This window comes from Anabas testudineus, chromosome 6 (assembly GCF_900324465.2).
Source record: "Anabas testudineus chromosome 6, fAnaTes1.2, whole genome shotgun sequence".
NCBI lineage: Eukaryota > Metazoa > Chordata > Actinopteri > Anabantiformes > Anabantidae > Anabas > Anabas testudineus.
This window is the reverse complement of record NC_046615.1, coordinates 16,584,176-16,597,155: the sequence shown is the minus strand read 5'-3', so window position 1 is coordinate 16,597,155 and position 12,980 is coordinate 16,584,176. Positions and strand designations below refer to the sequence as shown.

Here is a 12,980-nt window from a genome sequence, read left to right as displayed (position 1 = left end):
TGCCGCAAGGAATTGGTCATAATCATGACGATGAGGAGGTGACTTGGCATATAATAGCACGGAAATAAGGCTGCTTTTTTGCATAGGACAGCAGTTGTTTCTCAAGTGTCAGCAGGTGTACACTGAGAGACTGGAGAATAGCAGAAGAAAAGAAAAATGTCAAGCAGGGCTGTGCTAGCACTGCATGATAATAGAAAAGGGGGAGAAAAAGAAAGAGAATGAAGCGTTTCATCTCCAACTCATAGTTAGAGGCAGGCAGGTCCGGGCAGAGGAAGGGTGAGTCAAAGTCAGGAATGGAAGAGCGGCAGAGAGGAAAGCTTTTTATCATCCCTGACTCTTAAGAAGATCTCCCAAATGAGTGAGGGCGTGCATGCTAATGTCAAAGCCGCAGTGATAACTAGCCCCCTGGTTTTCATGGGGTGAGGGTTAAGCTGGGATTTGGGGGGCTGAGGGAATACATGTTTGATATGTGAGCGAGAAAGAGCTGAGGTGCCTTTGCTTGAGCTATATGTGTGGGATTATTCTATATGGTTTATCTGTATCTGCATGGCTAAAATAGAGGAATTTCATTGGTCTTTATTGGGTCTGTGTAGTTCCTCAGACTCCTGGGTGAATGTTCATCTGGTGGATCAAAGCCACACTGACACCGCTGCATCTGAATGTCTTCATTTACACTGCATCAATGCTGACTGGTATGTAACCATGCATGCTACAGCTGCTTCCCTGAGCTTGATGTGCTAACCTTCAGTTCTACCCTTCGCCTTTCACCATTCTGGAAAGGCTGGAGCTCAGCTGGATCGTGAAAAGCAGAAAAAATATCTCACACATCAGCTTCACACAACATTTTACAGTATTTCTACATCCAGACAGAACAATGAAATGAGGCAGTTGGTGATGTTCACCTATCTCAAAGTTGTCCTTCCCTGTAGCTATTGTTCTCAGATACTCATACTCGAGCACTCTGTTTTTCCTACCGCACGCATTACACCAGCCAGCGCAGTCCTCTGTAACCCTCATATCTCTGCTTTCCCATCTCGCCATTATGTTGTATAGTTCTGCCAGCCTCCCCTTCTCTCCCTTATCACCTGCAGTGTAAATCTAGCGGGCTAATCCCAGCGCCTGTGGGATTCCCCCCTCAATAATGATGTATATCTGAGGGATAGCATCAGAGCAGAGTCCTATCAGCCCACACACTCTTAATCCCATCAGTCTTTGGTGTCCAAACCCAAGAGAGGCAGCGTTATGGATGTTCTGCTCCCAGCCTGTAGCCGGAGATGCAGTGCAGAACATCAGGAATGATGTGTTGTGTTTAGGGATCATGTTGGAGATCATGTTCATTTATTGTGCTTTTGATTCCTGAGACCTTGTAGTATATCTCCCCGAAGATTGCATTGCAGTGGTACATACTGTAGCTGGGCCACTGCAATGAAGGATTCTTGCAGTGTTTGCCGCCAGTGATGCTGCCAGTCTCTCTGGCATCACACAGATTTTATTTGCACTGTTTTACAGTCTGTTCATGCTGGTGTAAATCAGAGAAATTGTGGCGATAAATAGAGAATGTGCTTAATATTTAACTTGGTGACCAAAACACAACACGTTTACTCATCAATAATATACATATACAGGTTCACCGGAGATAGCTCCTGTATTCATTTAGCTTTATTTATCCTTGTTTATCTGTAAATGCAGCTGTCTCAGTTTGCTGCATTTCTCTGTTCGTGCTCTGTGGTCAGATTCATGATGCCTGTTGGCACTGAAAGAACGATCGTACAGCCTTTCTTTCCTTGTTTTTATGAACTAAATTTTTTATGAAGGCTCTTAATATGACATAACCACCCTCCAGACTTCTCCTGCAGTACTTCATAAATCTTGTGGTCTTCACAAATACAACACTAGAAAATGTATATCTCCTTGTCATTCATGTTAGCATGCCTTATGACATGCAGACAGTATAATCCATTTTCTCCAGATTCTGAATTCATAGTCGTAAGAGAACGATGGAGTTCAGGAGGAAAATTACATTTTTTTGGTACATCTATTTAACTGTCAGCAAGGATGAATATTGTGCTCTTTCAGCCTTGTGGAGAAGGTAGAGCTGTATTGTCATGGAGCGTTGCTCCATTTGCTCCTTGTCATGATTTGTAAAATATAGAGCTTCTCTCACTTGGTCAGTGTAAGGCTTCATCACTTCTATGTCAAGTGCTTAGATAAGATTTTAATGTTGTGTCCACACTGACACTCTCTGATCCTCTGCGGTAGCTTTGCCTTTCACATCAAGCCCGCTGGGTATGTCACTACTTTAAGGGTATGTGATACTTCCTGACCTTGCCACTGTCCTGATAATTCTGCCCGGTTTTAATGCTCCTCGGTGTCATTACCAACTTGTGATTGGTACAGTCAGTGACAGTATCAGAGTTTCAGGATAATTGACAGGTTTGGAGGGCTTGGCTGTGCTGTAGAAACCATTGAACTGTAAAACTGAGCGAGTGAATTACCTCGGCATGCACTGATAGGGAGCTCAGTGTGCAATAGGATGTTTGGTGAAGGTCAAACAGAAAATCATGCATTCACAGAATTATCAAAGACATGCTGAGGACACCTGACACAGAGAGCATGTTTGGAATTTACCAAACTCATCTTTTTGAAATTATAAAAAATGCTAATACATGTCAGACTAAAAATGGTTGACCTTGACATTTTTTTCTGAATAAAGTACTTTTTAAAACGAATGTATTGTTTCAGCATCTCAAAGAGCATCTCATATTAAGTTATCGGTGACCCAACACACACAACAGATGCCAGGGAGCGTCTCAGGGCGATTGCCCTTGCTTGCAGTGAAATGCTGAGTGGGATGTGAAGTTAAACCAATCTCATGGAAGAAGGTGAGATTGAAATTAATTTGAGATTCAGATTATCAGATTGCAGGCCGCTCAGTAATTATTGCCATGAAACAACAGGGATAGATGGTGCATGCGATAGGACAGTGTGCTTGATTTTAATCAGACGATGAATCAAAACGCCTAATGTATTAATAAAATTAGTTTCATTCCATTGCTTCTTATTATTGAAATATCAAAGTAGAGCAGATCAAAGTACAGTTTTGAGGTTTAATGTCTTTACCATTACAGATTTAATAGTGTGGCACCTTACAGTCCAGCTGCTGTACTATCTTCATCACTGGGATTTTCATCTTTTGAATACTTTGACCTTCATCACTCACATTAACTAAATCAAATGCTTCAAGTGCATTTGAGCATCACTCTTTCTCTTTGCTTTTCTTAATGTACTTTACTTTTCAATTACTTCTGCAGAAGACAATTTAGTTGAGGGTAAAAACCAGGATGAGGAAGCTTGAAGCACCATGACAGAGGTGCCAGTGGATGATTGGATTTTAACACTGTTGACAAAACCCTCTCAGCTGAAGGATCTGCCACAGTCCTACTTGGATCCTGATTGTCAGCACTGCTAAGCTGTTGGTGATGATCTCAACTGGCATGTGACTTGGTGGGACAGCAGGACTTACTTTAGACCTCTCTGATTACATCAGAAACCAGAGTCTGTGCTCATTTAGGAAAGGTTTGCCTTTCTCCTGCTTTAACAGGATGGTTTATTTGTGTGTAGCAGGTGCAGTGGCTCAAATGACCATAAAGGTCAAGTGTTTACAATTTAGGCTCATTTTAGCTGAAACAATTGTATTTCATTTGATTTGCTTTTAGAATAAAGAGAAATTCCCTTTTTATGAAAGGAGAAATAAACAAATGATGTGTTTGTAAAGTCATCCAGATATATCTTTTTTTTTTTTTTTTTTTTTTTGTTCTCGCTTCCCACTAACCAGATGGCAGTCAGATTTCAGACACAGGGTTCTGGAAGACAATCAAGGAACAAGATTGCTTTTTTAGGAAGCGGGATTGGTTTAACTAGATGTCAAATTAAAGGCCTTTCACACACGAGCACACGCACGCACACATACACAAATGTGTACATGTTCTCGCGGCTGCACGTGTGTGTTCCTCTGTGTCTCAGGCGTGCCCATGTTGTTGGGTGACGGCGCTTGCTGTGAGACGATGAGGTCATGTGCAGAAATCTGTCTCAGAGCACCCCCTGATGGAATACCGCACAGCTTTTAAGGTTAACCACACAAACTCTGCCACACTGGTTGATACAGGGACTCATGAATGTTTGATTGGTCTATTATCCAAGCTGGGTGGGGACATTAATCCCCGGTTTTGGAATTCAAATATTCCTTTTAGTCTGGCGTTTTTCCTACACTGTCTGAGTCAGCCCCCCAGTTTCATGCTTTCACTGCACTGGGCTTCATCTGCAATGCTGTCATCTCACCGTAGGACAATTCTAGAGAATGCGTTGTTTTTAAGATCGGTGTGAGCACGAGCGCAGTATGGTTTCAGGTGGGTGGAACTGGGGAATTGATACTCAGTCATTCCGACACTCCTCTTCCTCCTCTGCAGGGTGGATAAGGATCGGGCCATCCATCTTTGTGTCTCACCCATGTCAGCTCTGGGTAGCAAATGTGGATAACTGGTAGTCAGAGACAACAAGAACAAAGCAGGAACATTACTTTAATCTCTCGCTGCTGCTAATTCTTACCTCTGCCATCATCCAGGAGGCAGAGCTTTGTGTATCTCAGCTTCCCCCTTATGAACAATCCATCACTGTTAGTACCTCTCTCCAGAGCGTGCTTGCTCCTTTCTTTTTTCACCTGCTCACTGCTATGCTTTGCTCTCAAAAGATGCGCACAGAAAGGACTGCAATATATCGTACTGCACAGTTGTCTGTTCAGGCTTATTTTCATATCTAACAGCATCTCGCCACTTTTACCAGTGGAATAAAACATGTCAGCAGTCACACTTTGATGTGAGGGAACGCTGGTCTGTATTTTTTATGAAGATCTTGTTATAGTCTTTCAACAGTATGTCCAGAATCTATAATTGACACCTGCTGTCAGGCTTTGTCAGTGATTACACAGGAAAATGACTTGACCTGTAATGAACTGTAAAACTAATGACATCTGTGTGAAATTACTCAACTTGAAAGCAAACTGTTGTACACGAAGTCCCATCAAGCGTGATATTAAAATGTCCACTTTTACATCTTTCCGCCCAAGCTCTGTAAAAGCCCAGGCTGTTGGACCCAACGTGATGGAAACCTGAGGCTAATGACTCAAACAGACGGCCGTGGGCATTAGACAACTTCATTTATGAAATAGTCAACCTCCCGTGTAGCGATACATTCACATTACCCCGCCTCACTTGAGAGACGCGCTGCTGTCACAGCCACTGAGCAATGCTGATGTCCTTTCCTACCTGCATTCATCTTACTCTCAGGAGGTAATGGTCTTCTCAGGTCATTTGCGCATTAGGGTCGCGATCATTCATCTCACCCACCTGCAATTCTGTGGTCCTTTGCAGCACAGAGAGAGGTGTTTAGAAGACATCGAAAACACGTGTGCTCTGAATCATTCTTTTGCACTTAAAAAAAAATAAACACTTCACTCTGTGGCCTAAAATACTAGCAGAACATGTAGGTTATGTTTGAATTGTCTGTGTGTATCATTTGCAGATGTGTGCCTATTAATTGCCTCAGAGAAATCAGGGTTCCATAATTACCCAATGACATTCAATGATAATCGCCCCTGTGTGTGTCAACAGAATGCCATTGTGTTTGCACTTAAGTGTTTCGTTGAGTAGTTCTGGTTGTAATGCCTGGAGGTGTTTGCTAATGTAAAGAAAGTGAGACCGTGAGCACAGTTTGATTTTAGCTTTATCTTTCTCACACAGACAGTTCCAACTGTCTGATGATTCAAGACAGACGCTCTAATCTCTTTAATGGAGATGATTCAGTCCCATCTGACATATGTAAAACCATTAATCTGTTCATGCTGAGTGTATCCTGTTCAGCATTTGTGTGATGCTGAAAAATGACATGCTCATGCCATCATGTCAGTGCAGTGCACGATTTCCAAAGAGCTGCTTCCCTCTTTTTGTCTTGAATCTGAATTGTTTTTAATGTGGTTTCTGTGCCTTTGCATTTAATATTCAAGGTCCATGTTGATGTAAAAGAAAAGCAAAACATACAAATGGATGTTTCTAAGGCCAGCAGGGTAAAATGATCTCGCATCACACTGTTTCCTTCCCCTTTCTACTTTTCTTCAGTGCAATACTACTTGTATCTTTCACATGCTGTTTGGCTAACGGAGGTCACAGGGGATATGTAGCACGTTTGGTCACGACATGAAAGCATTAGCTGGTGCCAGCAGGTGTGTAATTATATATGAAACAGGGTTTCAAAAGAGGAGCATCACAATGACATGCAGAAAGTAGGCCAGGAAGCAGATACTTCAGAAAAGTCCTATTTATTCCTCATGCACTTCAAATGTGTGACTTCTTATTTGAAGTTGTGAAATAATCCAAGGTCATTCAAACTATTTCAAGAATATTAAAAATAGCATGAAACGCACAACAACTTAGGATGTTAAAACAATCCTCTAGGGCAGATTCTTTAAAAGGAACTGATCTTTTCTTGTTTTTCTAGCCAGTTTGCTCACTGTTGAATGTTTTCTGTGTTTCAGGTACGGTGACATGGTGCCAAAAACAATCGTGGGGAAGGTGTTCGGGTCCATATGCTCTCTGAGTGGGGTGCTGGTCATCGCCTTGCCTGTCCCTGTCATAGTGTCAAACTTCAGCCGAATCTACCACCAAAGCCAGCGGGCAGAGAAACGACGAGCCCAGAGGGTACTGACTCCCCACACTCCCTCTGCCTCTGGCTTCCCTTTTCTCTCGTTCTGTCTTTACTTTGCTTCTATCTGGCTCTTTTCTCTGTCCCTGTCTTATCCAAACGTAACAGATGACAGGGCAAACACTATCTTTCTGAATATTAATCTTTTATTGTGCTTCTGTGTATGTGTGTATTGGATGGGCTAAACTCGCTTGAGTACATTTCAGCGGGAGAAAGGAATAAGAGGAGGAATGACAATGACTGAACAAATGATCTTCAGAGTATTGTGTCAGCAGCTTTTCAATAGCAATATGTGCAATTCTTTCTAAAAGTGTTTGCTAAGGCAGAATTTGCTAATCATAGATTTAAGTATAGCCTCTCCCTACTAAATACTGGGCCTGCCAGTGGGAGACAGAGCCAATTATTGTGACCGACAAACTGTCAGAGGCTAAAACAGGGGTCTGTTTGTTCAAACAGAAAACTCGGCTTGCTAGAATCCGTGCTGCGAAGATTCGAGGCACTAATGCCTATATGCACTACAAACAAAATGGGCTGCTGATCGACTCACTGGAGGAGGTAACGGGGCCAAGCAGCGGCTTGGGGGCTGACTGACTGGGGCCTCCCTGATGCTTGCATGCCGCTCTGCTCGGGGGCCATGCCACCATATTTGGGTGGGGGGGCGACGACTTATCATGCTGTAACATGGGCTGCTGTCATTCCAGTGCTTCAATGTGATCGTCCACTCTCTTACATCACACCTCTCAGCTGCGGCATTGACATGCGTGGTCAACACTCTCTCTCTGTCCATACAGCAGGAGGGCCGGGCGGGCACACTTGCCTTCTTGTGTAGCACAACCATTACTGTCACACTGACTCATGACAAGCTCGGCATGTCTGTTCAACAGGGTTTGGAGGGGAAGAAGGGAACCAAAGGCTTACTGGACAGTAGGTCACCTATGGGGCTGCCTCCTCAGCCTGCATCTCCTCTAAACTCTGTTTTTGATCTGCTGTGTGTTCTGCGTGTGTTATTTCTAGAGCATCCAGGTTGTAGAGCAGACTAACATAACATACCTTCCATCCCAGAGCCGTGCAGAGCTTCATCAAAGTGTGTGGTGTTGTTGTTGTCCAAAATCTGTGATGTGTTTGGTGCAATCTGTTCGATCTGTGTCTAGGTGTGCCACTGCTGTTGCACTGAAATGAGCTCACTTTGAAATGGACTTTTATGGTCCTCCTTACCAAATAAGTGAAAGAATGGCATAACCAATTCTATCAACATGAAACATGGTGTAGTCAGCTGCGGTCTCTGCATCTCTAAAACATCCTCATCTCACTAGGTTCTCAGTAGATTGGCTGCCGTGCTACAGATCAGCATTTCAACCCTCAATGCTTTGCGTACTCTCCACTACATCACCGAGCTAACAGTTGTTGCCTGAGACTCTGTTTCTGTGCACCCAGACTGAAACTGCTCATCTACAGTATGTCTATTCACTTTGTGTGTTCCAAGGCCTCCAAGGAGGCAGGACAAGCCCTGGTGGGAAAGGCTGCCAGCCCTCCTTTTGAGAGCCAACATCATCACCTGCTGCACTGCCTGGAGAAAACCACGGTAAAATCCCTGTTTTTTCTAAAACTTGAAAGCTGTGTCCACTGGAAAATACACAATCACTTTGGCATCTTTCATTCTTACTATCATGGTAACAGACTTTACACGGTTTAAAATAGCTCACTGCAAGAAAAGGTCCTTTTATGTACAGTAAAATAGCATCGCGTCTGTGGCCTACGCTGTATCATCAGTAGCACCAGCCCGTTATAGTGTGTTGTAAATAGAAACAAAGTGAGTTTTTTTCCATCTATGCACAAACTGTAGAATCTATTTTATATGCAGCACAAGTTAAAAATAGCAGTAAATGGGGCTGGGAAATGTTGAGTCCCCTCGCCAGCAACATGCTAAAGATAACATGACTTTGCCAGCCAGTTACATTAGTCCCTCCAAATAAACCAGCACACTTTATTTTACACTATGTATAATTTAGAGATGTAAGAGTCTATTTAATGCTTGGTTGTGACACAAGTTTTACACTTGCAGCTCGAAACCCTGGAAAGAGACATGGACAGACAGTAAATCAGTGTTCCTCCTCACAGATGATCCTCTTACTGGTCGTCTGGGAAAGGCTCAATAAAAGGTTCATGCTATACCGGATGCAGTTCACATGTTTACATCAGACCTCTCCTGTTGTGCATCATAGATGGCAGAGTGTAGAGCTGAAGTGACAGAGAGAAGGCACAAGAAAAGATAAGAAAGCCCAATTCAAGACATGACATTAGATTCTGCGTGGTGTCACTCTGCCACCTGCTGGCAAAGCCTGATTTGTGCTTGCAGCCTGACCTTCAAGTCATGCTCATTTGTCACAGGAATAACAGTTGTGAAGGTTTTCACAGATGGCACTTAATATGGACATCTGGGCCAATATATTTCGATTCCCCTGATGATTCATTTCCCAATTATTGAACAATTTTGCTGTGGATTCTGTTCAGTCCGTTTAGTCTTCACCACAAAACATCTTTACTCATTATTTAGCAGAGCCAATCATTGATGTAATGGAGTGATTCATGAGCAACATTGAATCCAAATTTCCACCATCTTCTGCAGAATCACGAGTTTGTGGACGAGCAGACGTTTCAAGCCAACTGCATGGAAATCTCTGTGATGAACAAGTCGGGTTCCCGAGCGTCTTCGCTGTCCTCGTCTCCGCACGGTCTCAGTTCGTGCTGCTCTCGACGCCACAGGAAGAAGAGCAGCTTCAGCCTGCCAAGCACAAACAACCAGGAGCTGAGCACCATACAGATAAGAGAGAGGCCTGTTGCCAACAGGTAGTCTGTATGTTTTTCTAGTTTGTCTCTCTCTACATCTCTGTTGTTCTTGACACAAACACCTGGTTTTATGAATATTATAAGAAAACAAAAAGTATTTATTGATTCCATGCAAGCAAATAACAATAAATGTTCGAATAACGTTTATACAGATATATCTAAAAGAAAAGCAAGTGACTTTTTTATTCAGTTTTCTCTACTTCAACGAGAAGCTATCTACAGATAGATTTATTTTTAATTGCCGTAATATACATGTTTCTGTCTCTGTCTACTTCCAATAAAAGGGACCAGAATTGATGGTGTTGTTGTTGATCATGGAGCTTAAAGAAAAACTAAAAAACTAAAAAACAACATGTCCCTTCAGAGACATAATCCATGGTACAGTGAATGTAACACTATAGTAAGAACACTGATCAGCAAAACTACTTTTTCCAAAGAATTAGTCCTACTCTCACTGACAAGTGACAACATGTTCTTTGGATTATCCAGAACTAGGACACTGTATCTAAAAAGAGGGGTTACTGTTAAGTATTATTTAGCACAGTCCTCAGAGCCAAATATCTCAAACAGTTGTCACATAATACCTGAACAATCTGCATTTCTTGTGAGTTCTTTCATTTAAATGTGTGAGCTGATTCTCATTCATCTTTGCATGTACATTTTCATACAAAGGTAAAAAATTCAGTTTTGTAGTTTTACAGGATGTATTTCTACAGAATGAGATTAGCTACATAGAAAAAAAGCTTAGCAGTAAAGTTCATCTGGACCTTTGGTTTCATATACACTCCTCCCGTACAGCATATTGTCCACAGACAAAAGCTGCAGTGCACAAGTCCATCTGGAAAACTGAGCTATTTAGCACCTTAAAGAGTGAAGAGAAACAATACTCCTTTATAAAGTGATTCTGTACTAAGAAGAAAAGTGTTTTTTATAGTATAAAAAGGTATGTATAAAAGGACTTTATGTAATACAGTCACAAGGTCAAGTCTCTCACAATCTTTCATCCTGTGTTTTCTTTTACAGCCGCTCCAGCCTGAATGCCAAACTTGATGAGACTGTGCCCTTGAAATGTGATGAACCTTACATCTCTCCCTCTATGGTCACCCTTTCTGCCCCGGTGGTGACCTCATCAGATGGGGACGGCTCCACCACCACCACCGCATACTCTCAGAGCAACATTGTCCGAGTATCTGCCTTGTAGATGTCATGCCTATCAGCTCAGCTAGCTGGTCTCAAGAAGCACCAGATGCTGAGGCGAGGGACCACCGAGCATCAACCTGCCATCATCTAGAGGGAATACAGCATTAGCAGAGGTCTGGGTTTTTAAAGTAGTGATCTCATCTGATGTCAAACTCTGCATATTATTAGAATGATGTGGACGGCTGCCTTGGGATGAAAAGTGACCAGCAGATTTTACTCCGTTAAGCACAGCAGAGCAAGGAAGTGTCGGGATTGCGTGGTTGTCGTCGTTGCCTAAAACTACTGTCAAAAAAAACCCTTTATTTTTGAATATGTAATGTAGCTGTATTTGTCTTCTGACTCAAAGGAGAAAAGGAAAAGCAGTTGTTCAAAGGTCAGTTTTGATGGCCTCTGATGACAAAGCACACATATTCATTACCTTGGGGGCCATCTTTGTGAATATTAAGTCAGTCAACGTACTCATTAGAAGCATTCACTTCACTCACCACCCTGTTCAGTAGATTGTTTTAAAAAGCCCTCGATTAACTGATTTCTAATAGTCCCCTCACTGTTGTAAATTCAGAAAACATACATCCACAGGAATGATTAACTGTTGTGAATATTCATTAACTGACTCATTAACGGGATGCTGTCATCGCTTGATGAGTAAAATATATTACACATCCTGACATGTTTGTGAAATGTGCAAGTGAAAGTCAAAATGACAAAACCTGTGTTAGCTTCCATACTTGACATTCTGAAACGAATCTATGTGAAACCCACTGTCATTAATTAACAGTCGAAAAATATAAAGGGTACTTATTAGTTAGGTTACAAGGTAGAAATATAAGTGAATGTTCTTTGCAGCTCTTAACTAATACTAACCCTGATGTGGACACATGACAGTATTGACCTGGAAAACCATATTGAAAAGTGTTGAACATCAGTCCCATCAAGTTCCTCATAAATTCTCATATTAAACTATGAGACTTGGTAGTTTTCACTGTGCTAAAGGGCCATTTTGTACATTTTTCATATCCATACTGTAAATATCTTGGTTAGAACTTTATTGACTGCATTTGAAGTTGGCTCTTATTTCTAGATTTAGTTGACAGTTGTTGGGATACTATTTCTGTCTGTTAACTTGTTGAATTAAGGATTTGCATGCTGTCACTGCAGACTTCTGTTTTATTAAAGTATGTCTCTGCTTCTTGTTGGAGGTTTGTCAGTAAAAATGAGATGGATTCAAGGACACACTAATGAAGCTGGTATGTTATGATGTAAATTCTGCAACACTTTGCTTTTAATACAAATCAAATTTTGTCATGGAGTAGATATATAAAGGGTAAGGAAATGGGACAAATATACACACTTTGTGCATTTGGTGCAGTGGATAGAATAAATACTGTAGCTTTACTGAAACATCCATTAAATGACCCATGTCTTTTCTTTTTACTAGAACACAGTGAGGTGGATTTTATTATGTTTTGCCAGATTGCTCAACGAGCACTAATAACAGGGATAGGATAATAATTAGGTACTGCTGGAGGACATGTGAGGACCTGACTTGCCCAGTGGTGGGTCCTACTTGCAGGGTCTCTGGAGACAGACAAGTGTCCCCCTGCAGAGTTGATTGCATTGGTCCAGGCCACTGTTCACAGCATGCATCACCTCTGCAGTGTTTAGTAACTGCTGAGAAGTCAGCCTGCATAAAATCTAAGATAACACAGCAGCATGTAAAATAATTGGCCTCTTACACTCAAATAAAGGAAAAAAAAGCACACACACTTTGACGTCTTGTATTTAATTTAGTTCATGTTTGAACAATACTAGACAAATGTTAACCATTTTGATGTTAAGTTACATAGTGAATATTGAATACAGTCATTTGGTCTAGTGCCACTCGAAGGTATACAGCAGTAGGAATTATTATCATTTCTTACTGAATATGGATTTAACCCTATTTTTTATCCTGTAATACTCTGTACGAAATTGAGGGTTCACTGCAGCATATATTATTGGGTCACTCAGTGATGTAATACAGGCAACACACACTGACAAAATCTCCACATCCTGGATGATCTTTATCTGAAAAACAAACACAGAGCATTTCAAAGCTTTTAGATTTAAATATATTGACTTTGTGTTATAACCTGTTAATTAAAAAGAATCATGTTTTCAGCCGCAGGTTTACTTGATGT

General features: G+C 41.6%; 1 protein-coding gene across 3 annotated transcripts in view; it reads left to right on the top strand.

Moving 5' to 3' along the window:
• The window catches only part of LOC113165991 (potassium voltage-gated channel subfamily D member 2-like), a 30,523-nt gene extending 17,971 nt beyond the window's left edge, over positions 1–12,552 (top strand). Inside the window, exons 3-7 of one of the 3 annotated variants that reach the window (XM_026365850.1) lie at positions 6,587–6,749; positions 7,210–7,308; positions 8,237–8,335; positions 9,380–9,600; positions 10,624–12,552. In XM_026365850.1, coding sequence (XP_026221635.1) covers positions 6,587–6,749; positions 7,210–7,308; positions 8,237–8,335; positions 9,380–9,600; positions 10,624–10,801 — 760 coding nt within the window. In that variant the 3' untranslated portion in view covers positions 10,802–12,552. Of the gene's footprint in view, positions 1–6,586; positions 6,750–7,209; positions 7,309–8,236; positions 8,336–9,379; positions 9,604–10,623 lie in introns of all 3 variants that reach the window. The other 2 variants (XM_026365852.1, XM_026365851.1) reach the window with 2 other exon arrangements.
• Positions 12,553–12,980: the final 428 nt, after the last annotated feature.